The sequence below is a fragment of the Balaenoptera musculus genome, chromosome 1 (genome assembly GCF_009873245.2).
Source record: "Balaenoptera musculus isolate JJ_BM4_2016_0621 chromosome 1, mBalMus1.pri.v3, whole genome shotgun sequence".
NCBI lineage: Eukaryota > Metazoa > Chordata > Mammalia > Artiodactyla > Balaenopteridae > Balaenoptera > Balaenoptera musculus.
Genome location: NC_045785.1, coordinates 104,155,541 through 104,182,847, shown reverse-complemented (window position 1 = coordinate 104,182,847; position 27,307 = coordinate 104,155,541). Strand labels below are relative to the sequence as shown.

The 27,307-nt window shown below is 39.5% G+C and overlaps 2 protein-coding genes across 3 annotated transcripts in view; one reads left to right on the top strand and one right to left on the bottom strand.

Annotated features, from left to right (window-relative positions):
• The window catches only part of SPAG17 (sperm associated antigen 17), a 222,063-nt gene extending 214,733 nt beyond the window's left edge, over window positions 1-7,330 (top strand). Inside the window, 3 exon segments of the mRNA XM_036865025.1 lie at window positions 1,075-1,135; window positions 3,887-4,031; window positions 6,731-7,330. Of these exon segments, the coding sequence (XP_036720920.1) occupies window positions 1,075-1,135; window positions 3,887-4,031; window positions 6,731-6,870 (346 nt within the window). The 3' untranslated portion in view covers window positions 6,871-7,330.
• Window positions 7,331-10,982: 3,652 nt separating this feature from the next.
• The window catches only part of WDR3 (WD repeat domain 3), a 47,720-nt gene continuing 31,395 nt past the window's right edge, over window positions 10,983-27,307 (bottom strand). For both annotated transcript variants that reach the window (XM_036849160.1, XM_036849169.1), the window contains exons 22-27: window positions 19,104-19,196; window positions 18,581-18,628; window positions 17,864-17,907; window positions 16,096-16,224; window positions 14,597-14,690; window positions 10,983-14,293 (exon numbers count right to left, since the gene is read on the bottom strand). In XM_036849160.1, coding sequence (XP_036705055.1) covers window positions 14,138-14,293; window positions 14,597-14,690; window positions 16,096-16,224; window positions 17,864-17,907; window positions 18,581-18,628; window positions 19,104-19,196 — 564 coding nt within the window. In that variant the 3' untranslated portion in view covers window positions 10,983-14,137. The remainder of the gene's footprint in view (window positions 14,294-14,596; window positions 14,691-16,095; window positions 16,225-17,863; window positions 17,908-18,580; window positions 18,629-19,103; window positions 19,197-27,307) is intronic.

Here is a 27,307-nt window from a genome sequence, read left to right as displayed (position 1 = left end):
ATTAAGCTTCAGGATTATTTCGAGTTTTTTCCCCCATAAAAATGGGATACATGTTTATTTCAAGTGCGGAGTTATTCTCAGGGTCAGTAGCAAGTTTGAGAATGTTTGTGATTCTAAATTCAGGATTGGAAGTCAGATGGAGCAAAGCTACAGGAGCATCTGATTGATTGAAAAGATCACCGTCCCATTTTAATTGAGGTGAATTCTCAACTTCAGGAATCACATTTACTTCCTCACAAACAACCTGTTGAGGGACCCAAGCCGCCAGATCAGACATTATTGTTTTTTTAGGTTGTTGCCACAAAGTGGGTGGGGAGAAATGGAGAGTCAACCTCAAACGAATTAAAACCACCCATGCAGACCCTGTGTGTCCAGTACAGAATTTTAGTTTTATAGATTTCAATCCTCAGCTTGTTCAACTCAGCCACCACAGGGCAGACAGCAAAGTGGCTGGTAGAGGGAGTGGGGTAGATGGAGGTAGGCTTCCCTTGGCATTTTAATTTACTCCAGGTCTTTAACCTTCAGGCAGAACCCACAAACCACAGGAAGAGGAAGAGATCAATAGGCACCACGTGTGAGCACTGGGCTTTTCAAGTTAACCAACATTTTCTGAGCCTTTTCTGTTTCTCTTCTCCCCAAACTTGCAAACCCCATACCACGGCAGAGAAAGACTGTCTCCCATGCTCCGCTGCTTTCCAAAGGAGCCTTTATTCTTCAGCTTAATGACCTGGCAGTCAGTATGTGTGTTCACGCTGGCAGCTACGCGGCAGTGCACGCGCCAGCCAAACCTTCGCCACCTTCTGCCCAGACCCGAGCTGCTCGTCAGCATCCGATAACAAAGGGTGGAAACTCAGGTTGGAGTCAGTTTGACGCCGATGAAAACTGTTGGAAAGGCAGTTGTGAAACAGGCCCCAGATTCTTTTTCCAACTGGATATTAGGTTGTTTTTCTACTAGTCTGGACCCCTTGCTCCTGTGTAGGGAATATTAACACCTTCCTGATTTTATTACTTCCCAGTTCATTCGTGCTGTTTTTCATTATGGCATCAATTTATTCCCATCTTTTTTCCTGGTAGGTTTAGGGTGAAGCAGCCCCCACCCAGCACAGGACTGAAAGTGACTTACAAACCTGGCCCTGTAAGTCCTATGTGCTATCTGTTGTGTGTGTCCATGTGTGTGCATACAAATATGTATATGTTTCCAGTCAAGTGATTTTTAAGTCGTTCTACCTGTTTCAGTTTAAACCATGTTTAAGTCTACTTTTTCTAGTATCATAAACAAAAGATTCCTGGTATTGGTTCGACATCTGGCTTGATGTCACTTACTTCATGTAACAACCATGAGCAGATCTGTGTGTAAACAGAGTTAAACTTCCAGCTATGGAACCATTTCTGAAGTTCACTTCACTTGTCCCAATACTGCAGTTCTATACAATTGTCTGAAAATACCTTTTAAAACATTAAATACGATTTAACATGCACTTGGTAAACTGATTACCTAAAGATATCCTGTGACAAATCCTTCTGCAAAGTGAAAACTCACTTGAAAAACAAATATTTCATTGTTTACATTTTATGTAAATCTGGTTTGTTCTCTTGGTATTTGTCAGAGAATATTATTTAATAACATATTAAGAAATAGTAGTATATTTAAAGTCACCATCTGTCTCATTTCTCCAAAAATCTCTGAAAATACAAATTTTAAAATGTCAACCTGTTCTGATTTTATTTGATACATTCCCCCAAATAGGGTGTTTAGCATAAAATGTGTACACTGCCACTTACTTCAAATTAGAATTTCAGAAGTGTAGTATGTTATAAACAAAAGGTTGTCTCAAAAGATAATAAAATCACACTTTCAATCTTAACTTTTATTTCTTGGTCAGTATATCGTCTTGCTGCTTTAACACACCTTTCATTTCAGTCGACAAGCTTTGAGTTCCTCCCATATGCCAGTGATAGTGCCAGGGTACAGGGGATGTTAAAGATGAGTGAGACACATAAGGAGCTTACAGAGCAGGACACATGGTGGGCACTCGAGAGATGTGTGATTGAGTGACAGATGATGTGAGGAAGTCTGGTAGGTACATGAACCATTCGTCACAGATGGGGACTGGGAACTCATGGGAGTTCCCAGAGATTCCCAAAGGCTCATGGGAACTCTGAGCAAGGGCGTTCAGTCCCATAAGCAGCACACAGTGCTCACTGAATCCCAAGATCTTAAAGCAGCCACAGTTGTTATACGTTGACACAGAAGCATCGGTTGGCTATAGTGCAAAGAAAGTTGGCTTCTTGTCCTGACTATGCTACCAAGCAGCTCAGTGATGTTTTTGGTTAATTAATCCTCTGCACCTTGCTTTCCTCGTCTATAAAAGGAGCAGCTTAGACTGATGATTTCTTAGCCCTCTTCCAGCTCCAGTATCTTATGATCTATATAAAATTGTAGTATGCAGGCTGCAATTTCCAAACAGAAATACATTTTGGGATTAGATCCACTAATTCATGAGTACCTCTCCGAAACAATTCATCATTGTACTGTGTCGAAATTTCAGAATCTTCACAACATAAAGCAAAAACACAGTTAAAGCAAGCTTTTCTCCCACTGTTCTGGGAAGTTAGCAAATCTTTTTCATTTAAAGTAGGGATTAGCCAAAAGCCAAACGACTGCTGGATGAACCTTGATACGTACTAAAAACCCAGCTTGTATTCTTCGAAGCTCACTCTATACTGTTTGTTATTTATTTATTTATTTTTCTTTTTGATAGTAGGTTTTGGCTCTGGCAAAGAATGTAACCTCTAGACTTCTCCATATCTAAATCTCACCACTGTTCAGCTTGGTTCGTTGCCAACACTGAATGAATGTACTCCAAGCCTGGGTAAACCTGTGTGATAACAGTCCTCCAGCTGCCCTTGTGCAGAATGTCGTCATTCCCCAGCCCTGCTCTGGTTGTTGGGCTTGGAGGGCTAAGGGCCCGGGTCTCAGAACAGAGCTGTTGGATACTCTCCAGTGTGCAGATAGATGCTCACAAGCACACTGTTGAAAAAACTGAAACATTCTTCAATTCTATCATTTATAAAACTCTATTGAAGAAAAAAAATTCCATTCGTACCTAACTGCTTTCCATGTGGTAGTTTCTTCTGATTTATTTTTTCCAGATAACTGTTCTCAAGTCTGCTTTTTAACCCACCTCCTAGAGAGGCAGCTTAGAAACATAAACAATTCTTTCTTTCCTGGCTAGTGTTCTTTTCAAGGAGCAAGGCAAGAAGCCTATTCCTTGCTGTTTCTTCTTCTTTATATATCAGGTTTCTTTTTTGTTGGTACAAACCTCTTCCACGTAGCTTTCAGATCTAAGCAGTTTGGCATTTAAACTAATTCTGTCTCCCTCTACTGGCTTTGCCACGTTGCAGGTCCTACATTAGGAATACTATAAACCAAGGGGCAGGGCAGGGGAATTGTGGGATTCACCCAGTCTCTTAGATTAAATTTAAGATGAAACTTATATTTATCTCAGATTAAATTTATCTTTATCTACAAGGATGACAATAAATAGAAACTTGCTACTGATATTCAAGAAATAGCACAGTTACAGACATCATGAAAGTTTGCCCTCCAGCATCCTGGCATTTAGTTTCCTTATGCTTTTTCCTAAATAGCACCTGATGTTCTCCTTCAGCAATTTTTCCTGGGTCCCACTTACTCAATGGAATTCAACCTAACTAATCCATGAAGTAATTCTTCTAAATGCTAGAACAGCAATCATTCATTTGTGCCAAATTTATAGATGAGGAAACAAGATTAGAGAGTTTGAGTAACTTGCCCACAGTCATGTTAAAAATCAAGATTTGAACTCATACATGTCTGATTCTAAAGCTACATTGTGTCTTATAGGTGGCGGCTGGTTTGCAGGCAGAACTGAAAGTGGAGTTATTTGCCATGGCTGTTGGAGAGGATGGTGCCAAGGGATCAGCACACATCTTTCACAATATAGAGATTATGACTGAGCATGATGTCCTGTTCTTACCTGTGGAAGCAAATATCCTTTAAAGTTCACTTTGAGTAGTCATATATAGCGCAAAAATTACATTTGAGCAAGGAGAATACAAAAGTCAAAATGCTATTTTCTAATCCCCTCACATCTGTACTCTGTAGCTTCATTTATTCTATTTTTAAAACCATAGAGTTAAATTTCTTAGGACAAAGACTTGTATCTTCATTCATCTTTGAAAGCATCTAGCAAAGTGCTAACATAGTACATGTGACTGTAAGTTGGATAAATCTCAATATTATTGGCCATCTATGGGGTATCAGACAATCAGAATTTTTTTAAAAAGCAAGTCTTTGTCATAAAAATAAAAAACAACTTGTAATCTTGTTGGGGGATAGGAGATACCTTATTATAGAAGTTGAATGGATATACACTGAATTACAATACATTCCTTCATACTGGTGTCTCTTGCAGATAGAATATACAGATATCGAGAACCTATTATATGCAAGGTACTGTATGAAATATTTTATCAAATATAAAAATGAAAATTGGACTCTATCCTAAAAGACTTACATAGTCTGGTAGCAGAAATAAAGTTTTCACACTTGATTCCTATATTGTACTCCAACAGCATGAATCATATACTACTTTGTGTTACAGTTATATCAATTTGATATTTGAGCTGGGTCTTATAGAATGCAAAAACTTTTGATGAAAGGAGACTTAAAATAGGAAGAATGAACAAAAGTGTAGCAATAGGAAGTCTCCAGGTGTTCAGGAGGGGAAGCAGGGAGTTCAATTTGTTGAGAGATTAGAGTATTAGTAATATAGTGGGAAAGTTGGTTGGAATCAAGTTATGGGAGATTTTGAATCCTTGGCTTGACTTTATTATATAAGCAACAGTGAATCACTGAAATTCTGATCCAGTGGGTGATATAATCAGCATATCTTTATAAAAATGAATCCAGTGTTATTGTACAGGATATGCTGAAGGAGAAGAGCTACTGGATATGCAAAGAACCATTGGAAGGCTACATCAACAGGCCAAGTGTAAGGATAAGAACTATAGTGTGGCAACTATAGTTAGGAAAGAGGGACGTGGATGAAAGACATTTGCCAGGGGGTACTGTAAAATCTAAGGTGGGACCCATTGAGAAAAGGAGGTAAGAGGACATAAGAGTTCATCTGAAAGGTTTGGGGCTCAGGTAATGAAACATGGAGATTCAGGAGTGGATCTCAATTGAGAAGTCAGAGCTGGAGATATAATAATTTTAAGTGTCAGCTACAGAGGTGATGATAGAAGGTATGGGGAAGGAGAAGAAATTTGGAGTCTGTTTAGGGAGCAGGAGAAAAAAAGAGGCGCCAGTGGAGACAGAAGAAGCAATTAGCAAAACATGAAATATCTCAAAGAATTTCAAGGAAACTATGGACACAGTTGAAAGATGCTATAGAGATATCAAGGAGACTTCAGATTTAAATAGAATCACTAGATTCGGTTGGGACAAAAACCAAACTGCAGAACGTGAAGAATGGCTGGGTGTTAAGAAAGCAGAAATATTGAGTATGGATACATTTTCAATTTATTATTAAAGGAAAGAGCAAGAGTATATGGTACCTGAGAGAGTACCTCAGGGAGGCAACAGAGAAAAGGAGAGATTTTCAGTTTAGTGTGTTTGTGGGCTGGAAAGGGTAGAGCAGAAGAGAAACATTAGAAATATGAATGAGAGGACTGAACCAGCAGTATCCACAAGAGGGCAAGAGAATAATCAAGAATAGAGCTGAAGTGTTAGTCTTGGCAAGGGAGAGAACAAAGGTGGCTAAGGATCCAGACATTCTGAGGTGAAAGAAATTTAGGGGAACTTGTGTCAGATGACATTGATTTCGATAGAAATGGAGTTGGATTCATTTGTTCATTCTTTCAAAGATCATAAGTTTTTCTAATGTGCTAGGCATTGGGGATACAGCAATGAACAAGAGACACAAATTTCTGCCTTTATGTAAACTGAACATTCCAGTGGGAGGACAGACAGTAGACAAAAGAAGTGAAACATGGACTACAATGGTGATAAGTACAAGGGAGAAAATGTAAAGTAGGAAAGGAAGTATAGGGAGTATTAAGGATTGCAGTTTATAGCAGGGTGGTCACGAAAGACCTCACTGGGAACAATTTTCCCCACTCTGGGAATTAAATCAAGTCCTCTTAAATCCTCTTCACACAAGTTATTAGATGCTGATCCAGACTAACTGAATCCCTGTGGCTGATCACAGCAATTAAATAATTTTGCATTTATGTTAATAAAATTTCTATTTCCTTGCTTATAGAGACCATCTGGCAGGCACAGAGAGAGGGGAAAAGAGTTTTATTAAATCCTTACTCTACTTCCAATGACAACAATGATAGTTCACAGTCCATTTCCCAAGGCCTGTTCCCCTGCCCCTCCCCACCAAAAAACCATGAAATCTGGATGTTGATGTGGTCTGGGACCTGGTTATGGTGATTGATGGCACCTATAGAAAGGCCAGTCACCCTTAGCAGAAAACATACTCTAGGGGGAACAGAAGAAATTACAGGAGATCAATAGCCATCCTTCATCCCCTAAACCTGGTGTGTAGAATTTGCATTAGACAGAAAATACCTACAATTGAGCTAAATGTGCTAGAGATTCTAATTCTAAAATGTTATCTGAGTTTGCATATACAAATCATTTGTTCATGAAAATAATAGTCCTTAATGGGTATTTTACCAGTTTTAACAAGCAGCAATTATGATAAGAGACCAAAAGATTTTCCCCAGGGAAAAGAAAATCCTATGGTCCAGAAGATTTCTACAGTTTCTTCCTCTGCACTTGGAGTCTTCATGTCTCGTAAAGTTTCTCCACATTAGGTGTTAGGTAAGTAACAAATTTGTAATTTGATTGTCATCCATTCAAACTTGAGGCCTTAGACCTTGCATTTGTTCCCATCTTCATACAGCCAGCAACCAATGAGCCACTTAGTCTGGTGGAATGAAAATATTTGTTTTTAATAATTATAACAACTACCCCTTCATAGTCATAAACTATTTAATCCTCATACTATCTACAAGATAGATATTTTTCCCACTTTATAAATAAGGAAACTGAGGCTGAGAGAATCTTGAAGAAGTAAAAATCTAACCTACTTCAATGTGATTCTAAAGTTCACTCTTTCAAGTGCTATTTTTGATGTTGATCGGACTCTCCAAAAAGCAAGGGTACAAACACAAACAGCAGGATGCCCTTTTGGACTTGAGAATTTAGTTAGGCCAGTGGTTCTTAAATTTTTTGGACTCAAGACTCCTCATGTATTCTTAAAAATTATTGAGGATCCCAAAAACCTTTCGTTTATGTGGGTCATATTTATCAATATTTACCAAATTAGAATTAAAACTGGGAAAAACTTATAATTTATTAAAAAAATAAACCCAGTATATTACCATAAATAAATTGTTAATGAAAAATAACTTTTCCAAACAAAAATTAATAAGAAGGGGAGTATTACATTTTTGCAAATCTTTTCAATGTCTGGCTTAATAGGACATAGCTGGATTCTCACATCTGCTCTGTATTCAATCTGTCACCATATCACACATCACATAGTCTCTGGAAAACTCCACTGTACGCTCATGAGAGAAAAAGGCAAATAGCATCTTGCATTAGTTTCCTAGGGCTGCTGTAATAAATCTGTGTTTGTGTCTCGAGGCTGCCATAACAAAGTACCGCAGACCAGGTGGCTTAAAACAATAGATATTTATTCTCTTGCAGTTTGGGGGGCCAGACATTTGAAATCGAGGTGTCAGCAGGGTTGGTTCCTTCTGGAGGCTCTGAGGGAGAATTTGTTCTATGCCTCTTTCCTAACTTCTGGTGGTTGCCAGCAGTCCTTGGTGTTCCTTAGCTTATAACTCACTCTGATCTCTGCCTCTGTCCCCAATGGCATTCTTCCCTGTGTATTTCTGTATGCCTCTCCTTATAAGAACAATAGTCATTGGTTTTAGGGGCTACTCTAATCTTGAATGACCTCATCTTAACTTGATTGCATCTGTAAAGACCCTATTTACAAATAAGATCACATTCATAAGTCCTGGTAGACATGAGTTTTGTGGGGATAAACTCAGTACAGTCCACCCTCTGGTTCCCCAAAATTCATACCCATCTCACATGCAAAATGCACTCACTCTATCCCAATATTCCCCAAAGTCTTCACCTATCATGGTGCCCTCTCCATCTATGGACTTGTGAAACTAGAAACAAGTTGTCAGCTTGCAAAATAGCATAAGAAGGCATTCCCATTCTAAAAGGAGAAAATGGAAAGAATAAAGGAGTCACCGATTTAAGTGTTTGTTTGCAGTGCAGAGGGGCGGATTTCCTAAGGTTTCAAAACCTGAGCATAATTGTGTCTTGATCTGCCCTCTGGGCCAGAGGCTTCATCAGCACCCCCCTCTAGACCCACAGATGCCTTGTGGGCCCCACCCTCTCAGTTGTTAGCCTGGGATACAGTCTTATCCTCTGGGCAGCCCATTTCCTGCTTACAGAAGCCCAGAAGTCTGGCAGCCTTCCTTCATTTCTTGTCTCTGTCCCCCAGGCCAAGCAGGCAGTTTTTGCTGATAGAACATTCTCAAAAGCCATCAGTCTTCGTGGATGTCAAGGAGATCCACGCCATTAGACGTGAGGGTTCTCCACAGGTCCTTCCTGGATAGTCTCACCTCTGTTCCTAGCTTCTGCTGAGATGGTTGATTATACTCATGGTCACAAACCTAATTTCTCCACTAGGTTTTCCAGCTGCACCCTTGATGAACTCTCCAGAGCATGCCTTAGCATTCCCTGCAATATGGACAGGCTGTGAATTTTCCAAATCATCATGTTCAGGTTCCTTTTTGCTGACCATTTCCTTCCTCAGTTTATCTCTTTCCTCTTGTATTTTACTATAAGCAGCAAGAAACCAGGACACATCTTCCATGTTTTGCTTGGAAACGTCAGCTGGAAATCTAATTTCATTGTTTATAAGTTCTACTTTTTACCCAAAAGCAGAACACAATTCAGCCAAGTTTTCTGCCACTTCGTAACAAGGATCACTTCCTCCACTGTCCAATAACATGTTCTTCATTTCCATCTGAGGTCTTAGCAAAAGCACCTTTAATGTTCATATTTATACCAACATTCTGTTCATGATGTAGGAATTCTCTAAGACGCTTGAAGTGTTCTTTACTTTCCCCATCACTTCCTTCTGAACCCTCACCAAAAGTGCTTTTACTGTTCATTATCTCTACCAACAGTCTCCTCAAGGTAATCTAGACTTTCTTCTATCATGTAGCTCAAAATTCTTCCCGCTTTCACCCATTACTTGATTCCAAAGCCACTTCCATATTTTTAGGTATTTGCTATAGCAGTACCTCACTTCCTGATACCAAAATTTGTTATCAGTTTCCTGAGGCTGCTGTTAACAAATGACCACACTGGGTGGCTTAAAACAATGGATATTTATTCTCTTGCAGTTTAGGAGGTCTGAAACCAAGACCTATTAGAGAGTTAGTTCCCTCTGGAAGCACTGAGGGAATTTGTTCCATGCCTCTCTCCTAGTTTCTGGTGGTAGAATCCTTGGTGTTCCTAGGGTTGTAGCTGCTGTCACTCCAATCCCAATCTCTGCCTCTGCTGTCCCGTGGCCTCCCTCCCTGTGTGTCCTCACATGGCATTTTCTTTTTTTTTTTTTAATTTTAATTTTACTGGAGTATAGTTGATGTACAATGTTGTGTTAGTTTCAGGTGTACAGAAAAGTGATTAAGATACATATACGTGTATTATTCTTTTTTAGATTCTTTTCTCATACAGGTCATCACACAACATTGAGTAGAGTTCCCTATGCTATACAGCAGGTCCTTGTTGGCCATCTACCTTATATATAGTAGTGTATGTATGTTTATCCCAAGCTCCTGATTTATCCCTCCCCGCCACATTTCCCCTTTGGAAACCATAAGTTTGTTTTGATATCTGTAAGTCTGTTTCTGTTTTGTAAATAAGTTCATTTGTATCATTTTTAAATTAATTCCACATATGAGTGATATCGTATGATATTTGTCTTTCTCTGTCTGACTTACTTCATTTAGGATGATAATCTCTCGGTTCATCCATGTTGCTGCAAATGGCATTATTTCATTCTTTTTTACGGCTAATATTCCATTGTATGTATGTACCACATCTTCTTTATCCATTCATCTGTCAATGGACTTTTAGGTTGCTTCCATGTCTTGGCTATTGTAAATAGTGCTGCACTGAACATTGGGGTGCATGTATCTTTTTGAATTATGGTTTTCTCCAGATATATGCCCGGGAGTGGGATTACTGGATCATATGGTAGTTCTATATTTTTAGTCTTTTAAGGAACCTCCATACTGTTCTCCATAGTGGTGGTACCAACAGTGTAGGGGGGTTCCCTTTTCTCCACATCCTCTCCAGCATTTATTGTGTGTAGACTTTTTGATGATGGACATTCTGATTGATGTGAGGTAGTACCTCATTGTAGTTTTGATTTGCATTGCTCTGATAATTAGTGATGTTGAGCATCTTTTCATGTGCCTCTTGTGTTTGTTTTTTTTTAACGTAGAGCTGCATGAGCTGTCGTATAGTTTAGTTTACAGATTAATCCCTTGTTGGTTGCTTCGTTTGAAGATATTTTCTCCCATTCTGGGGGCTGTCTCTTCATTTTGTTTATGGTTTCCTTTGTTGTGCAAAAGCTTTAAGTTTAATTAGGTCCCATTTGTTTATTTTTGTTTTTATTTTCCTTACTCTATTAGGTGGATCCAAAAAGATATTGCTGAGATTTATGTCAAAGGGTGTTCTCTATCTTCCCCTAAGAGTTTTATAGTGTCCGGCCTTACATTTAGGTCTTTGATCCATTTTGAGTTTATTTTTGGGTATGGTGTTAGAGAATGTTCTAATTTCATTCTTTTACATGTAGCTGTCCATCACATGGCATTCTTATAAAAGCAAATCATTGGATTTAATCTTATCTAGAATGACCTAATCTTAACTAATTATATTTGTAAAGATCCAAATTCCAAATAAGGTCACATTCATAGGCTCTGGGTGGACATGAATTCCTGGAGGACATTATTAAATTTATTGTTTTGAAATATTTTTGACCTTGTGGACTACTCGGAAGAGTCTTCAGACCCCTAGGGGTCTTGGAATATACTTTGGGAACCACTGATTAAGATGTGATTTATCTCGGTTCTAGTCCATGCCTTTCAGAAGTTATCTTAAACTAAGCAGTGGTGAAGTTTGAAACTCTAGCTGGACAATTCTGAAAACTACAGAAGAGCTTTCAAATATTCGTAATGTCTGCTGGCACCAATCTATCAAAAGTAATAACATGCTTCAAAATTGTGACTCATTGCTAAAGAAGTTCAGAACTCAATCAAGAATTGAGAGAAGTTAACTGAAACCTGAGTGCAAATATAGGATTCCTGTTACCCAAATCACATGAAAGAATTGGAAGAGGTATGATCTTTGAGTCTCCTACTGATATAGGAAATAGTTTTGAAAAAGAACTAAACATATCCTTATATGCTTCAGAAAGAATGACATGGGTTAATTTAGTCCCTATATCTCCTCTGTAGTCTCAAAATCTTGACCAGTAAGTAGGACTATTTCCTTAGCCTGTCTACGATGGTGACTGTAACATGAGTATGAATTACTGTTCCAGTAACCTTAGCCAACTAGAGATTAAACTGTCCCATAGCTGAATAAATATCTTTTCAACCCTGGGAAGGTTTGGAAATAAGTAAAGAATGAATAAGCACTCAAAAAAAAAAAAAAGTAACAACATGAATGTACCTAATAGAAGAAATGTCTTAAGTGATGTTGTCTTTATGCCTCTTTGTTCATATTATCAGAGTTAATGAGATTACAAGATGCCCAATGTACTTACTCATATTAGACATCTATTGTAAAGATTCTCTGTAATATCTGACAGATAACATTTTAGTCCATTTCTTTCCAATCTTATCTATGTATATATTGGAATCATTCTATAGGTTTATACCTTGTATGTCTCACACAGTAAAAGTAACATATTCTGTGTTTACTCTGAGCCAGTGGTAAGTACTTTATAATAACTTCAGTGTAGGTAGCATCATGCCATTTTGTAGATGAGTAATCTGAAACATAACCAGGTTAGGTAATTTGCTCTACAGAAGCTGTATTAGTTATCTATTGCTACGTAACAAATTACCCCAAAACTCAGTAAGCTTAAAGCAACAGACATTATGATCTCATAGCTTGTGTGGGTCAGGAATCCAGGCATAGAGCTGTTGGGTACTCTGGCTTAACTAGGGGTGAACCTGCTTTCAGTTCACTCAAGCAGTCGTTGGCAGGATGCAGCTTCTTACAGGCTGTTAGACTGAGGACCTCAGTCCCTCACTGGCTGTTGTCTGGAGATTGCCCTCAGGGCATCTCACAACATGGCAGCTTGTGTTTACCAGAGTGATCAAGAAGACCTGAGAGAGCACGAGCAAGGCAGAATTCAGGGTTTTATAACCTAACCTTGGAAGAGATATCCTATTACATTTGTTGTAGTCTATTCTTTAGAAGCAGGTCACTAGGCCCAGCCTACGCTTGGGTGGGTAGGGATTATACAAGGGCAGCTAGCACTCGGCCCTACCAAGGATCGGGCCAGTGACTGCGGTACACATCAGAGCTGCTCGCATCTCACAACCTCAGAAATAAAGAGATAGATAGGACTTAGAATATAAGGTGATGTTATCCTTAAGAGCCTCAGTCCTATCTCAAAACTAAGGCTCTTAGATTATGAGGAAAGGGGATGGATTGTAGATACTGTTTGTAGGCCAGGTGGCTTCCTCCTAAGCTCCTGCCTGGTCTGGCCTGGAAAGGCTGCACTGACGGATAGGTGAGTAGAACCCTACATGCCAGTGACAGACGCCACTGTCTCCTTGGTCACTGTCCTAGATGCTCTGCTAGACTTCTTTGGGATGAGATATGACTTATGATACTTGTCACAGAGAAACACTTTAATTAATACAATTACTACACTAAGCACCTAACTTCTAGCCAGGGAATCTCAAATTGTTAAGCATATACTTCGTATTAGGAGTATACCATCTAAGCTTATTTGAAATAAATATATATAGACATATGGAGATTTATTTATTTCTATTTTAAGTTAAGCTTAGATGGTATACTCCTAATAAACCATTCATGAGCCTCCTCTTTATGGCATTACAGGCTTCCATAGGTAACAATGCATCATTTGCAAGAGATTATTCATTAAATGGTTTCAGTACAAAGGATTGTATGTAGCCAATGGCTGGCTAAACCAATAAATTCTGACTTAATGACTAGAAATTAGCTTGGCTTAGAATTTTTTTTTAAACTCACCTGTTAACCTCAAACCTTTAGGTAAGGAGTTTCAGATACTTTGACCAAAAGCTATATAGCTCAGTTACTTACTGTACATTTCACTTTATCTGAGGTAAGTTCCCCTTCTCTTTGATTAGTGCACAGCAAGGCATCTCTACTTGACTACTCTTTAATTAGAAACAACTACTTAGAGAAGTATAAACAGCAATTAATTAGGAGCTTTTTATACACAGATAAAACCACCTACAAGAGGTTAAGTTTAAAGAGGCTGTTCTAGATAACTTTTATGGTCCCTTTCAGTTCTGTAAGTCCAAGACTCTGCATTTATGGGCAGAGGGCAATCAGTTACATACCTGATTGTCTCAGTAGGCAGTAAAACCTAATACAGAGAGGCAACAAATTACCCAACAAATCTTCTGACATAAAAGAAATAAGGAAAACTTCTGAAATGTTAATTTCAACTCTAGTGAAACAAATACTTGATTTTTAAAAAGTTCTTTGCTTCCTGCTAGAAGGGAACAACTCCTGCAGGGCTTGCCATTCAGAGCACAGATTTTAAACTAGTCTGTGTTTCAGGCCAAGAAATGGAGCCCATACTGCTATGTTGGAATTCCCTCAGGCAAAGTTAGGAAACACATCCTAGGATCTTTCTTTTGCAACATGATAACCTCTTATTTATTTCAAAGATTACACCAACTCTACTGCTGCTTAGTTTGGAAGTCCTTTTCAAGAAAAAGTTGAAAAAGGCACCACATTTCAGTTCTAAGTCAATGTTAAAATCAGCTTCTCCCTCTTTTTCTTTTTCCTCTTCTTTTCTTCCAAGTGGCTGGTAGCATCAGCAAAAAACATAACTTCACTTTTTGCCTCACATTCCCTCTTGAGATAATCAAGACCTGCCAGGTTGAAGCCGATAACATCCTGAGAAAGAATACAAGAGAGATGAAATAAACTTCCTCTCAATTCAGTTCAATATCGCAGCATATGTGAGTCAGGGGAACCAAAGCTTCATGTGTTGTTACTCATCCTTCCCTAAGGTTTTTCCTGGTTTGTTTGTTTGTTTTCCTTATGTCTACTAGCTCCAACGAAAACCTCATCTTAAATACACATGCATGTCAGGTCAATATCACCAAAGACAGGGCATAGCACACTATGCTACTTGTAAGTAACATACACACTAGAATTTTCCCCTCCTTGTTCTGTCTCTACAAAGATGATACTTACCCGGACTTGGCTGACTTTTGAAATAGTTGTTTCCTTTAATTTTTCAATCACTGGCACAAGCATTTCGTTGCTAGTGATCTGGCCAAAGTGAATCCTAACAAAAATAAAACCAGGCATGTCACAAAGAAGGATAGTGGTTCTAGCTCTACCTATCCCTTCTAGAACTAGCAAACAGACAAAATATCCAAAAAAAAATCATTTCGCCAATCATGGAAATACAGAAATGCTTCTAGGAAAAAAAACTAAAGAAGTTTCTTCCTACTATTCAGTTCTATCCAATAACAATTTTTAAAATACTATCCTAACATTCAACTCATTTGCAAAGCTGACTTTGCAATCTACCAGGTGGCCACAGATTTTGACAATGGTATTCTATGGAAAGATCAGAGGAAAATGAGCCTTCTAAGAATTGCTAACTCAAAGATTTATTAATATTTCAGCCATAAAAAAAGAGATGATCAAACTCTGACCTAGAGTACCAAGGTGCCCTTGATGATTCATGCTCCTTTAACCTCCACATTCACCCTCACCCTCAGTTGTGACCTGCCATATCTACCTGGTAGAGGTAGCACCCATCTACCATCCCAATATGCTAGAAATATTCACTGTGTTTCTCTTAGAATCAGTAACCCCGATTCAATAGCACATATGCCATAGCAATAAAAAATAAACTGTAAATATGACAACAGAATAATATAAACATATCATTGTTCTTCATTTGCTACTATCCTGAAAGAAATAAAGGAATGAAGGGTTACTGATCATGAAAAAAGGCCAGTTCACCAAATACACCTGTTTTCTTCTTTTTAACTATTTGGTATTGGCTGAGCAGTTTCTGTTTTCCTAATAGCATTTTAAGGAATGTTCAAATTTGCCTCTATTCCTGTCCTCTGATATAACAGCCTGAGACTGGGGGACAGAGTGGGAGATAAGAATATATCACGCCTTTGTAAATATATTTTCCCTCTGTTACATACTAATAAGAATTCTTCCTAGAATATAATCTAATGAACATTTTCTTTATGTTTCTTAGTTCCCTCCAAATATGCCCCTATTCTTCTATTTGTACTTGTAGAGACCTGGGAAATAAACTGACTACTCCTTAAAATGCTGTTATGAAAACAAAACCATTTAGTTTAAACTCAGTAGTCAAAAAGAAACACCGAGGCAGACTGGCCATTCAGAGATGGGCTTTCGGCAAACTGACTAGAACCGGAGCTGCTACCTTAGACTGTAACCTGGAGACCTCTGCCTGCCTGAGCAGCCTTAGCAACATAGTACCTCATGCTACTTAAAGAGTTGGGTCATCACTATCTGCGTTTTACGAGCGAGACTGATTCCAAAGGATAAGAATTATGTCAGGCAGCACTGAAATTCCCAACAGTCTCTGAAACGGGAACATCACATTTCTTAATCCCAAAGCATGGACAGCTTCAGGTGAGGCACTACTGGAGCAGTTATGCGGATGAGACATGATATACTTTTGGAAAGGACGTTACCTGAGGAGAAAGAAGAGGCACCTACATAGAAGTTCAACCTCAGAGCCCAGCTGGATGAATTCATTAAAGAGCTTAAGAATGTCTGGGATGTAAGAGAAAGGCAGCACAAGCAGAGATTCTTCCAGCTCACTGAAGAGGAAAAAATAAACATTAAAAATGCCACGTTTCTTAACATGGTCAATTTAAAAATCTTTTCCTCTCCTATTTTTTTCTTCTACTTTTATACTTGAGTAGATCTTACCCATCCAGAGTTAAACATACATCTGTATTATGAATGGTTCTCTCTTTTCAACATTTTGGTTTTTTATATTTAGTATTTTAACCTACTTGATGCATTCTGGTCCATGGCATGGTAGGAGAATCTAACTTTTTTTTTTCAGATAACCAATTTCTTTAAAGCCTTTTGTTGTATATCCCATCTTTACATGATACTTCTTTTACCATTTATTGAGTCCTTCTATATCATAGAGTGTTCTAGGGCTCTAGAGTCTGTTTTGATAACTGATTCTGACAACAATCCTGTACTGTTTTAATTTTGCATTTTTACAGTTTTTTAATCTAGGAGAACAGCTCCCTCTTGTTCTGGTTTTGGTTTGTTTTACTTTTCTTGAGCTAGTTCTATTATTTCATCAATTCCAACTAGAACTCTCAAGAGGATTTCAATTGGGATCACAAACCTACAGATTAGTTTAAGAAAAACCAAATCTTTAAAACACAGAATCTTCCCATCTAGGAATACATCGTACCTCCATTACTCTAAATTTTCTTTTACCTTTCTCTAGCAAAGTTTCATTATCTTAGATAGGTCCTGTTTGTTTCTTGTATGGGATATATTCAGATATTGTGATTTGTTATTAAAAAATGATAACTCTCAGTAGATCAAACTCAGATATTATTCCAAAAATGAATGACAAAAGATATAAAAAAATTCTTAAAAAAATGGTAAGAGAAACAACTATAAAGCACAAGAAAGGGAAAGTAAAAATTCACAGGAAAAACTACAAATGGCCAACAAATATAATAAAATTTTAACTTTGTTAATTAAAAAGGAAAATAACACAGTACCACCTTTTGCCTCTCAAACCAGCAAAGAACTTTTTAAAAGCTGGTAAAAGTCATTACAGGCACTCTGACAGTAATTAAGCAACATAAACCTTTAAAAAGCTCATGTCCATTGATTAGTTAATAGACTGATAGGACCCTTAAGAAAAATAATCAATGATGACGACAAAGATTTATATATAAAGGTGTTTACTGAAGCAGTATTGATAACAGCCAAACACATATGCACCACCCAATAGTAACTATACGTACAATGGAATATTTTGAACTAATTCAATGATGTGTTTTTGAAGAATATTACTAAAGTGAGCAAGTGCTCAGGAAATATTCTGTGAAAAAGGACAGGATATAAAAATGTATACATATGATTCCAACTGTGTATGTACACAGAAAATAAGCCAAAGGAAATATACAACAAAAAATGTTAACAGTTGGTACCTGTGACTGAATTATAGATGATTTCATTACCTAGGATATAAAGTAGCACTGCCCTTCATTTGTCCTTTTTAAAACTATTCAATATCTCCCTTCATATTTTAGGAGGAACCTTCTAGTTCTAATTCAAAAAGAACATTATAATGAATTATTTTCCATCAAAATTTTGACATAGTTAAGCCTCTAAAGAAGATAACCATCAATTATAATGTCTGTTTATCTCATGTTCGGTAAATGGTATTAGCTGTAATAACTGTGCACCGGCACTCACCTTGACTTGATTCCTTTAAAAATCTCCAACACATAAGCTGAAGGCTATAAAGGAAGTGTGACAGCATTAGTGATACTCTTGATTTCTTAACTGAAGCTCTCTAATTTCCATCTCCTAAAAACCAGGGATATCTCTCCTTCTTATGAGAAACTGTTCTAAAAATGGCACTACATGCATGGGCTTAGACTGAGTCAGATCTGGGTTCACAATCCAGCTCTGCCACTTATCAACTATGTTCCCTTCAATCTGTAAGTCAGAACAGTCTCCTATCTATAAAATGAAGACACACTGACTCACATTACTATTGTGATGAATGAAACATGCAAGTAAAGTATTGAGTAATTAAAGATCACTAAAAGCATACATTGTCCCAGTATTCTCCCTCTCTCCTCTTTTATCTGACTAATTTATATCAACTTTTCCTCCAAAAACTTCAGTTTCAATGAATAGAATCTTCAGAGGGCTGTGGATACTAAACATAAATAAGCACTAAAAAAAGAATGCCAGTCCAGTCCAACCAGAAAGGATGACCTGAAGTTACACTAAAATGGTCCTTTTGAAATACAAAATGTCTTAGAGGATTCCAGCATTCAAGAGATTTTTAATGACAAAGTATTTCCCAATACGTCTATTCTAAAATCAAAATGCCTCTTCACTCCTCTCTTGTGCCTGAAAGTAACCTTAGAATAACCAAGGGGAAACCATTAGTCTACTCACAGAGATACTGCCATAAGCCATCAGGATGGGGTTGATGGGAAGAGGAACCTACGAAGAAATTATTAAATCAAGTCATTAAAAAACAAGCCTTTGATAGTGCTTATCACAGGCAGGGTCATAACAATATTTTACAGTTTTGAAAAGAGAGACCCTAAAAACTGACCCTAAAGAATTATTAAATTATTTAATAACAACTTTTAGTTTCAATAGTGCTTATTTATCAATGAGTCTGGGCAATACATTTCATCTAGAAATCTGAAATGTTTACCTGCCTCCCAAACGAAAGCAGGAATCTGAGTTTTTAACTCAATACAATAATCACCATGATCTCAAATTAACTATCCTTGGCTTTTTATTAAGACAAAGCTTCTCAATTCCTTCTTTCTAATGTTTGAATTAGAAAAGATTTTACTACATTTATCTCATTTCCTGAGTTAATAAATCCCCAAATGATGTTTTTTCCCTCAGGAATTGTCTCCATTTATAAATGTTTCTCAGACCGTAACTTAATGGACTGTCTTACCTCTTTCCCTGCAGCTTTACAAATGGCTTTGTGTTCTCTCATTTTTGCAGTTTCTTCTCGGTACAGCTCAATAGCCTCCATGATCCTCTCAGCCTACACAGATGATGGCAAAGGACAGAAATCATCACAACAAACTCACCATCCCACAACACTGCAAATGGAAGGCCTGATGAAAAGTTACCAAATGAAATTGCTTGAATCAGTTTAATAAAGATGTGCCAACAGTGTGCCAAACAGCATTCAAAGATGTCTTCGGGTTTTGTTTTGTTTTGTTTTAAATTTTACTTATTTTTGGCTGCGTTAGGTCTTTGTTGCTGCGCACAGGCTTTCTCTAGTTGCGGCAAGTGGGGGCTACTCTTCTTTGCAGTGCGTGGGCTTCTCATTGCAGTGACTTCTCTTGTTGCAGAGCATAGGCTCTAACTGTGTGGACTCAGTAGTCGCAGCACACGGGCTTAGCTGCAGCATGCAGGCCCTACAGCATGCAGGCTTCAGTAGTTGTAGCACATGGGGTTCAGCAGTTTTGGCTCGTGGGCTCTAGAGCACAGGCTCAGTAGTTGTGGTGCATGGGCTTCGTTGTTCCATAGCATGTGGGATCTTCCCAGACCAGGGACTGAACCCATGTCCCCTACTATGGCAGGCGGATTCTTAACCACTGTGCCAGAGGGAAGTCCCTGATTTTTGTTTTTTAATTTACAAGGAGACTGGGTCATGGATTCAGGTGAGACTACAAGTGGACACACTGAGTAGGGCAACTCCCAGGAACACCTGAGAGGCGCCACTTTCAGGAGATCAAACCTTCCTTTCTAGAAACCAGGCGCTGATCCAACAGATTCAGCACTACTTCTGTCCTTGGTTACAAGGGAGGAAAACAGAGGTTATGCTCTTCATTTGTAAATTTCATCAACTTTTTGCCACAAAAGGCCTATCTGGTTGGGATCCTATTTAAAGATGAGATACAGGGGAACAATCAAGACAGCGGAGTAGAAGGACGTGAAGCTCACCCCCTCCCACAAATACATCAAAAACATATCTACATGTCGAACAGTTCTCACAGAATGTCTACTGAATGCTGGCAGGAGACCTTAGACCCCTGAATGGGCAAGAAAATCTCCATGTAACCAGGTAGGACAGAAGTTAAAAAAAAAAAAAAAAGAAAGTAAGGAAGTCATCAGGTTGGGACCTGCGCCCCAGGCAGGGAGCTGTGAAACAAGAAAGGTTCCTGCACCCTGGGAAGTCCCCTCACCGGCAGGGAGATCAGCCAGGACAGAGGAAGAGCTTCAGAGCCTTGGAGAAGAACACAGCAACTGATCTGCAGCAGCTAGAATAGAGACCTGCACAGAGGGTCAGCGCAACTGCTCTACACTCCCCAGCCTGAGACACGTCTGCCAGTATGGGCGAGGGCTGGGTGGGAAAACTTGGGCTTTGGAGAGGTGCTGTTGTGTGGGCAGTGTGCGAGGGGAGGCGCGGAAGCCACCCTGCAGCCGATTTCCCTGAGCGAGCTCTCAGGCAGCAGGACACTGCCTACCTACATGAGCTCCAGGAGTGATCACGAGCCGCCTCTGCTCCCATCGTGTGCTCCGGGGGCACACATGAGCCACCACTGCTGCTGAGAACCCCACGACCAGGCACCAGCCACTGCATCTGCACACCCTCTATTAAGGGGATAATGGCCAGCACACGTTGAGAAAAGAGGCAACAGGCATCCATACGAAAATGAGCCCTTGCACCAAAAATATTAAACCCACGCAGGCTACACAGCGATGCTCCCAGATATAAACAGCCCCCCAAGACCACAGTAGATAGACCTCTTCAGTCTAACAGACACTGATTTCAAAAAGGAGATAATGAAAATACTGAAGGGATTAAGAAAGGCTATCAACAGAAATGTAGAGTACTATAAAAAGGAACTAGAAACAATAAAGAGGAACCAAAAAAATTAGAAAACTCATTTGTCGAGACAAAAACTGAACTACAGGCAATGAACAGCAGAATAAATAATGCAAAACGAATAACTGACCTGGAAGATAGAATGATGGAAATCACCCATCAGGACAGCAGACAGAAAGCCAAATGAGAAAAAATGAAAGCAATACAAGAGACCTATGGGATAATATAAAGTGTACCAATCTACACATAATCGGGATTCCACAAAGGGAAGAGAAAAGGAGATTGAAAATGTATTTGAAAAATTACAGCTGAAAACTTCCAAAACCTAAAGAAGGAAACAGATAAGCAGGTACAGGAAGCACAGAGGTTCCCAAACAAGGTAAACCCAAACAGACCTACACCAAGACATATTATAATAAAAAAGGCAGAGAGGAGAAGATGGTGGAAGAGTAAGATGTGGAGATCACCTTCCTCCACCTTCCTCCCCACAGATACATCAGAAATACATGTACACGTGGAACTGCTCCTACAGAATACCCACTGAACGCTGGTAAAAGAACTCAGACCTCCCAAAAGGCAAGAAACTCCCACGTACCTGGGTAGGGCAAAAGAAAAAAGAAAAAACAGAGACAAAGAATAGGGATGGGACCTGCACCAGTGGGAGGGAGCTGTGAAGGAGGAAATATTTCCACACACTAGGAAGCCCCTTCACAGGCGGAGACTGAGGGTGGCAGAGGGGGGAGCTTCGGAGCCGTGGAGGAGAGCGCAGCAACAGGGGTGCGGAGGGCAAAGCGGAGAGATTCCCGCACAGAGGATTGGTGCCGAACAGCACTCACCAGCCCGAGAGGCTTGTCTGCTCACCCCCTGGGGCGGGCGGGGGCTGGGAGCTGGGAGCTGGGAGCTGAGGCTCGGGCTTCAGTCGGATCGCAGGGACAGGACTGGGGTTGGTGGCGTGAACACAGCCTGAAGGGGTTAGTGCACCACAGCTAGCCAGGAGAGAGTCCGGGAAAGTCTGGAGCTGCCGAAGAGGCAAGAGACTTTTTCTTGCCTCTTTTTTTCCCGGTGCGCGAGGAGAGGGGATTAAGAGCACTGCTTAAAGGAGCTCCAGAGACGGGTGCAAGCCGTGGCTATCAGCGAGGACACGAGAGACGGGCATGAGACACTAAGGCTGCTGCTGCCGCCTCCAGAAAGCCTGTGTGCGAGCACAGGTCACTCTCCACACCGCCCCTCCCGGGAACCTGTGCAGCCCGCCACTGCCAGGGTCCCGTGATCCAGGGACAACTTCCCCGGGAGAACGCACTGCGCGCCTCAGGCTGCTGCAACGTCACGCCGGCCTCTGCCGCCGCAGGCTCGCCCCGCATCCGTACCCCTCCCTCCCCCTGGCCTGAGTGACCCAGAGCCCCTGAAGCAGCTGCTCCTTTAACCCTGTCCTGTCTGAGCGAAAAACAGACGCCCTCAGGCGACCTACACGCAGAGGCGGGGCCAAATCCAAAGCTGAACCCCGGGAGCTGTGCGAACAAAGAAGAGAAAGGGGAATCTCTCTGTGCAGCCTCAGAAGCAGTGGATTAAAGCTCCACAATCAACTTGATGTACCCTGCATCTGTGGAATACCTGAATAGACAACAAATCATCCCAAATTGAGGAGGTGGACATTGGGAGCAAGATATATTATTTTTTCCCCTTTTCATCTTTTTGTGAGTGTGTATGTGTATGCTTCTGTGTGAGATTTTGTCTGTATAGCTTTGCTTTCACCATTTGTCCTACGGTTCTGTCCGTCCGTTTTTTGTTTTTTTTTTTTTAATTTTTATTTATTTATTATTTTTATTTATTTATGGCTGTGTTGGGTCTTCATTTCTGTGCGAGGGCTTTCTGTAGTTGTGGCAAGTGGGGGCCACTCTTCATCACGGTGCGCGGGCCTCTCACTATCGCGGCCTCTCTTGTTGTGGAGCACAGGCTCCAGACGCACAGGCTCAGCAATTGTGGCTCACGGGCCTAGTTGCTCCGCGGCATGTGGGATCTTCCCAGACCAGGGCTCGAACACTTGTCCCCTGCATTGGCAGGCAGATTCTCAACTACTGCGCCACCAGGGAAGCCCCTGTCCGTCCGTTTTTGTTTGTTTTGTTTTGTTTTTACTTTAAAATAAAATTTTTTTTCTTAATAATTTTTATTTTTTTATTTTAATAACTTTACTTTTTTTATATTACTTTTATTTTATCCTCTTTCTTTCTTTCTGTCTATTTTTTCTCCCTTTTATTCTGAGCCGTGTGGATGAAAGGCTCTTGGTGCTCCAGCCAGGCATCAGGGCCGTACCTCTGAGGTGGGAGAGCCAACTTCAGGACACTGGTCCACAAGAGACCTCCCAGCTCCATGTAATACCAAACGGCAAAAATCTTCCAGAGATCTCCATCTAAACACCAAGATCCAGCTTCACTCAACGACCAGCAAGCTACAGTGCTGGACACCCTATGACAAACAACTAGCAAGACAGGAACACAGCCCCATCCATTAGCAGAGAGGCTGCCTAAAATCATAATAAGGCCACAGACACTCCAAAACACACCACCAGATGTGGACGTGGCCACCAGAAAGACAAGATCCAGCCTCATCCACCAGAACACAGGCACTAGTCCCCTCCACCAGGAAGCCTACACAACCCACTGAACCAACCTTAGCCACTGGGGACAGACATGAAAAACAACAGGAACTATGAACCTGCAGCCTGCGAAAAGGAGACCCCAAACACAGTAAGATAAGCAAAATGAGAAGACAGAAAAACACACAGCAGATGAAGGAGCAAGGTAAAAACACACCAGACCTAACAAATGAAGAGGAAATAGGCAGTCTACCTGAAAAAGAATTCAGAATAACGATAGTAAAGATGATCCACAATCTAGTAAATAGAATAGACAAAATGCAAGAAACATTTAACAAGGACCTAGAAGAACTAAAGAGGAAACAAGCAACGATGAACAACACAATAAATGAAATTAAAAATACTCTAGAAGGGATCAATAGCAGAATAACTGAGGCAGAAGAACGGGTAAGTGACCTGGAAGAAAAAATAGTGGAAATAACTACTGCAGACCAGAATAAAGAAAAAAGAATGAAAAGAACTGAGGACAGTCTCAGACACCTCTGGGACAACATTAAACACACCAACATTCGAATTATAGAGTTGCCAGAAGAAGAAGAGAAAAAGAAAGGGACTGAGAAAATATTTGAAGAAATTATAGTTGAAAACTTCCCTAATATGGGAAAGGAAATAGTTAATCAAGTCCTGGAAGCACAGAGAGTCCCATACAGGATAAAGCCAAGGGGAAACATGCCAAGACACATGTTAATCAAACTATCAAAAATTAAATATAAATAAAACATACTAAAAGCAGCAAGGGAAAAACAACAAATAACACACAAGGGAATCCCCATAAGGTTAACAGCTGATCTTTCAGCAGAAACTCTGCAAGCCAGGAGTGGCAGTACATATTTAAAGTGATGAAGGAGAAAAACCCACAACCAAGATTACTCTACCCAGCAAGGATCTCACTCAGATTTGATGGAGAAATTAAAACTTTACAGACAAGCAAAAGCTGAGAGAGTTCAGCACCACGAAACCAGCTTTACAACAAATGCTAAAGGATCTTCTCTAGGCAAGAAACACAAGAGAAGGAAAATACCTACAATAACAAACCCAAAACATTTAAGAAAATGGGAATAGGACCATACATATCGATAACTACCTTAAATGTAAATGGATTAAATGCTCCAACCAAAAGACACAGACTGGCTGAATGGATACAAAAACAAGACCCGTATATATGCTGTCTACAAGAGACCCACTTCAGACCGAGGGACACATAGAGACTAAAAGTGAGGGGATGGAAAAACACATTACATGCAAATGGAAATCAAAAGAAAGCTGGAGTAGCAATTCTCATATCAGACAAAATAGATTTTAAAATAAAGACTATTACAAGAGACAAAGAAGGACACTACATAATGATCAAGGGATCGATCCAAGAAGATATGACAATTGTAAAAATTTATGCACCCAACATAGGAGCACCTCAATAAATAAGGCAAGTGCTAACAGCCATAAAAAGGGAAATCAACAGTAACACAATCATAGTAGGGGATTTTAACACCCCACTTTCACCAATGGACAGATCATCCAAAATGAAAATAAAGAAACACAAGCTTTAAACGACACATTAAACAAGATGGACTTAACTGATATTTATAGGACATTCCATCCAAAAACAACAGAATACACTTTCGTCTCAAGTGCTCAGGGAACATTCTCCAGGTAGATCATATCTTGGGTCACAAATCAAGTCTTGGTAAATTTAAGAAAATTGAAATTGTATCAAGTATCTTTTCCGACCACAACGCTATGAGACTGGATATCAATTACACGAAAAGGTCTGTAAAAAATACAAACACATGGAGGCTAAACAATACACCACTTAATAACGAAGTGATCACTGAAGAAATCAAAGGGGAAATCAAAAAATACCTAGAAACAAATGACAATGGAGACATGATGACCCAAAACCTATGGGATGCAGCAAAAGCAGTTCTAAGAGGGAAGTTTATAGCAATACAATCCTACCTTAAGAAACAGGAAACATCTCAAATAAACAACCTAACCTTGCACCTAAAGCAATTAGAGAAAGAAGAACAAAAAACCCCCAAAGTTAGCAGAAGGAAAGAAATCACAAAGAGCAGATCAGAAATAAATGAAAAAGAAATGAAGGAAACGATAGCAAAGATGAATAAAACTAAAAGCTGGTTCTTTGAGAAGACAAAATTGATAAACCATTAGCCAGACTCATCAAGAAAAAAAGGGGGAAGACTCAAATCAATAGAATTAGAAATGAAAAAGGAGAAGTAACAACTGACACTGCAGAAATACAAACGATCATTAGAGATTACTACAAGCAACTCTATGCCAATAAAATGGACAACCTGGAAGAAATGGACAGATTCTTAGAAATGCACAACCTGCCAAGACTGAACCAGGAAGAAATAGAAAACATGAACAGACCAATCACAAGCACTGAAATTGAAACTGTGATTAAAAATCTTCCAACAAACAAAAGCCTAGGACCAGATGGCTTCACAGGAGAATTCTATGAAACATTTAGAGAAGAGCTAACACCTATCCTTCTCAAACTATTCCAAAATATTGCAGAGGGAGGAACACTCCCCAACTCATTCTACGAGGCCAACATCACCCTGATACCAAAACCAGAAAGAGATGTCACAAAGAAAGAAAACTACAGGCCAATATCACTGATGAACATAGATGCAAAAATCCTGAACAAAATACTAGCAAACAGAATCCAACAGCACATTAAAAGGATCATACACCATGATCAAGTGGGGTTTATTCCAGGAATGCAAGGATTCTTCAATATACGCAAATCAATCAACGTGATACACCATATTAACAAATTGAAGGAGGAAAACCATATGATCATCTCAATAGATGCAGAGAAAGCTTTCGACAAAATTCAACACCCATTTGTGATAAAAGCCCTGCAGAAAGTAGGCATAGAGGAAACTTTCCTCATCATAATAAAGGCCATATATGACAAACCCACAGCCAACATCGTCCTCAATGGTGAAAAACTGAAACCATTTCCACTAAGATCAGGAACAAGACAAGGTTGCCCACTCTCACCACTATTATTCAACATAGTTTTGGAAGTTTTAGCCACAGCAATCAGAGAAGAAAAAGAGATAAAAGGAATCCAAATCGGAAAAGAAGAGTAAAGCTGTCACTGTTTGCAGATGACATGATACTACACACAGAGAATCCTAAAGATGCTACCAGAAAACTACTAGAGCTAAGCAATGAATTTGGAAAAGTAGCAGGATACAAAATTAATGCACAGAAATCTCTTGCATTCCTATACACTAATGATGGAAAATCTGAAAGTGAAATTAAGAAAATACTCCCATTTACCACTGCAACAAAAAGAATAAAATATCTAGGAATAAACCTACCTAAGGAGACAAAAAACCTGTATGCAGGAAATTATAAGACACTGATAAAAGAAATCAAAGATGATACAAATAGATGGAGAGATATACCATGTTCTTGGATTGGAAGAATCAACGTTGTGAAAATGACTCTACTACCCAAAGCAATCTACAGATTCAATGCAATCCCTATCAAACTACCACTGGCATTTTTCACAGAACTAGAACAAAAAATTTCAAAATTTGTATGGAAACGCAAAAGACCCCGAATAGCCAAAGCAATCTTGAGAACGAAAAACGGAGCTGGAGGAATCAGGCTTCCTGACTTCAGA